The sequence below is a fragment of the Erigeron canadensis genome, chromosome 1 (assembly GCF_010389155.1).
Source record: "Erigeron canadensis isolate Cc75 chromosome 1, C_canadensis_v1, whole genome shotgun sequence".
NCBI lineage: Eukaryota > Viridiplantae > Streptophyta > Magnoliopsida > Asterales > Asteraceae > Erigeron > Erigeron canadensis.
This window is the reverse complement of record NC_057761.1, coordinates 44,699,422-44,702,838: the sequence shown is the minus strand read 5'-3', so window position 1 is coordinate 44,702,838 and position 3,417 is coordinate 44,699,422. Positions and strand designations below refer to the sequence as shown.

The following is a 3,417-nucleotide window of genomic DNA, read 5'->3' as shown; positions in this document are numbered from 1 at the left end:
TATGCCAATCAAATTAAGTATATATTAATAACAAAAGGTAAAACTAAACTTATTAATATATATGTACATGCATATTACTACACACAATTACCCATCTTGTTTACATACATTCAATACCAATATAACAAACCTCGTTAAGAAAAAAGGGTAAAACTAGCTATCAAGCAGTATAAGTTGTTCAAACCGAAATTTTTTGATCAAGAGTGCAAAACGAAATTGAAATCAGTTGATTTTGCGACAGTTTTGACGAACTTCTCCGGTCTCTTTAACATCAAGCAATCCCATCTTCACCATGGCTCGTTGGAAATCAAAGAAGAACATGGCTTGGTTCATGGAGTACGCGTTGACAATAGGTCTGGTCTTTGGGTCAGTCATCAAGGTTTGGTCCGATGATAGGAGCCCGGCTTGCCTTTGAAGCGCATAGTAGTAATTATTATCAAACATGTTTCTTGATGTGTCGAAGGGCTGTTCAGCATTGTCGCCTGCATTACATGTTTTAGCTAGCGTTTTCACAAATTGTGCGTCGATGCTTGGGTCCACTTCGTGCGTTGAATCGAAGCCTTTTAGCCGGTTCTTGAATGATGAACATCGAGCCACTCCTAGTGTATGTCCGCCTGCGTATGGATCGATCACCAAATATTAGTTGAATTCAACTAATTAAAAGACCAAATGTAACAATTAGCCATGAGATGTGATACGTATATATACAACAAAATAGCTAACTAGTTTCTCCGTCTTGTCATATTTTGACTTTTAAAGTTTTTTTTTTTTTTTTTTAATTTTGACTATAAACAATTTTATATGCATTATATAATGCGAGTAGTTGATGAAATTTATATTTATAAAAACTATATTGAAAACTCAAACTATTAATAGACTTTATATCTATAATTTATATAATACATTAAAAAATAGTTACGGTTAACGTTCAAAGCAAAAGACTTTAAATGTCAAATTAATACACTTAAAATGGGACGGAAGAAGGTATAATAAATTAAAATAGTGAAAACATTTTAACTAGATCGATGCTATTGATATAAAACTAGTTTTAAGCCATAGGCCAAAAGTACCAAACCAATTGACCCAATACCAAACCCATTTCTAAGATGTCAAGTTACCCCTCTTAGAGACTTAGACATTTTATATGCGTATAACCAACTGAGTTGGATCAGTGGTTGGAGCTCATGTTTTTGGAAACAGAGGTTATGGGTTCGATCATCATGCCCAGCAAGGCTGAAGGTCCTTTTCTACCTATGGTAGAACCTGGAAGCAGTCTCTCTACCTTTGGTAGGGGTAAGGCTGTCTACATATCAACCTCCCCATACACTGTTGAAGACAGTATTGAGATCCAAAACCCGTGGAATACGGCATTAGGAGTTACTTACTTACTTACATTTTATATGCGTATATAGTTATTATACCAAACATGTTTTATTTATATAACTTTACACCTAAGAGTTTTAAATATTACTAAAACGTTTAACGTAGAAACAATTTAAAAAGTCTATAATTAATTACCAGAGAGAGCAACCATTTCTTGAGCAGTGAAACCATGTTGGCCAAACATTTGAATGAGTTCACTACTGTTAAAAGTTGGTGGAGGCAGGTTTCTTGTGTCTTCTATTTTCGATCGTGTTCCATCTTTTCTTCCTTTCGGTATATCATAAACTGGACCCCCTGCCTATTCGATGGCCAACAATATATACATGTCACGATTCTATAACTTGTAGCTAGAAAAAAAACTAATCATGGAATATCAAAAATTGTAAATATCCTTACAAAGAAAACAGCGTCACGGGCAGCCATTGCCACAATATCGGCACAAGATACTACACCAGGACATTGGTCTTCAAGTAGTTTCTTGGCGTCGTCGATTATTTTATAGCCTCTTAAACTCAAATTAGCAGGCGAGTCTTTCTCTGCAGTGTTGTCACTAGTAGAATCAAGCAAAATTGACGCGTCACAACCCTGTACACCGAAAAAAAATATTTATTATCTAAGATAGGTAAAATATGATCAGTGAAGTTATTTAACTTGCTTTGTGGACAAATTAAGTACCTGAATGAAGCAATCATGAAAATGCATCCTTATAAGGCCAGCCGCGAGAGTTGGATCAGCTCTCAAAGCTGAGTTAACCGAGTTCTTGACAATGAACTCAGCCATAGGGCAACTCATCAAGTAGTAATTCATGTTGAGACCGTTGCATTGTCTCAACATAACTGTCATTACCATCACCACAATCATCATCGTTTTTGTGACTTTAAATATCATGGTACTCGATGAACTTAGCGACCTTTGCTTATATATATCAAAGTGGAAAACGTGTTGCTATAAGGGCAAAATTTGTCACTAAAAATGTAGTAATAAAACTTGTTGGTGGCAAGTAGTGCAAGAATGACAAAAACTAATACAAATTAACAAGCTGGCTTTCGATAATATTATTGAGCTGTGATGAAGAAGTAACTCATCATCATGCGTCTATTTATGCACACTCAAGAATGTCACATCAACAATAATTTATTAATTCAAACTGGTATAAATGAGTTTTTTTTATTTTTAATATTTGTTTCCTTCTTTTAATGTTAAATTGCTAGCAAGTTTGCAAGTTTCTATTGGAAATGCTATACGGATTTATTTTACTTTTATCTATATAAAATGCACATTAATTTTTACAAGTACTTGTCACTTATCTAAAAAACCGTATGTTTAAGGTTACATATGAATTCGAATGATACATGTAGACAAATCTATCTGCACGTGAATAGTAAGCTAATTTTCATAGTTTCTCATAAAAATTTTCTTATCATTTTTATATATACTAGCACGATGGTACGGGCGCAATTTGGTGGCAGCGGCAGCGAGGGCCATCTGGTGGTAACGACGGCGACAGATGGTGATGGGGGACTATTAGTGGTGGCAATAGCGTCGAATGGTGTAGGTTGATGTAAATGTAACTGATGTAAAAGTCGTAATATATATATATATATATATATATATATATATATATATTTAAAAAGATACGAGTTTATGGTGTAAATTAGTCTGATAATAGTTTATGGAGTAAATTAATAAGATAAGAGTTTATAATGCAACTTAGTTCAGTAACAGTAAATTGAATAAAATTTTATAAGTATTTCTTAAAAAGAGAATTAATCAAAAGCAATTGATGAATCATTTTCAATGCTTCATTTTTCTTATTTATTTTTTAATAGAGGAAGATGTTAGAACTTTTATATATAAATAATAGTATAGCTTGTTTTACAAATTATAAAAATCATTTTTATGCTATATATTCATTAATTATAATATAATAAATACTTTTCATAAAAATAAACATAATATAATAATCTCATTTGAAAAAAGATAATTATTATTAAATTAATAAAACAATAAAATAATGTATATAAATATCTTTAT

At 32.3% G+C, this 3,417-nt stretch overlaps 1 protein-coding gene across 1 annotated transcript; it reads right to left on the bottom strand.

The window, feature by feature from the left end:
- On the bottom strand, positions 1 to 2,436 carry LOC122609538 (peroxidase 47). The gene is made up of 4 exons (XM_043782576.1): positions 2,059 to 2,436; positions 1,780 to 1,968; positions 1,519 to 1,681; positions 1 to 614 (listed from the first exon to the last, which is right to left on the bottom strand). Exons 1-4 carry the CDS (start codon positions 2,269 to 2,271, stop codon positions 223 to 225), a joined length of 957 nt encoding a protein of 318 aa, XP_043638511.1. The 5' UTR covers positions 2,272 to 2,436; the 3' UTR covers positions 1 to 222.
- Positions 2,437 to 3,417: the final 981 nt, after the last annotated feature.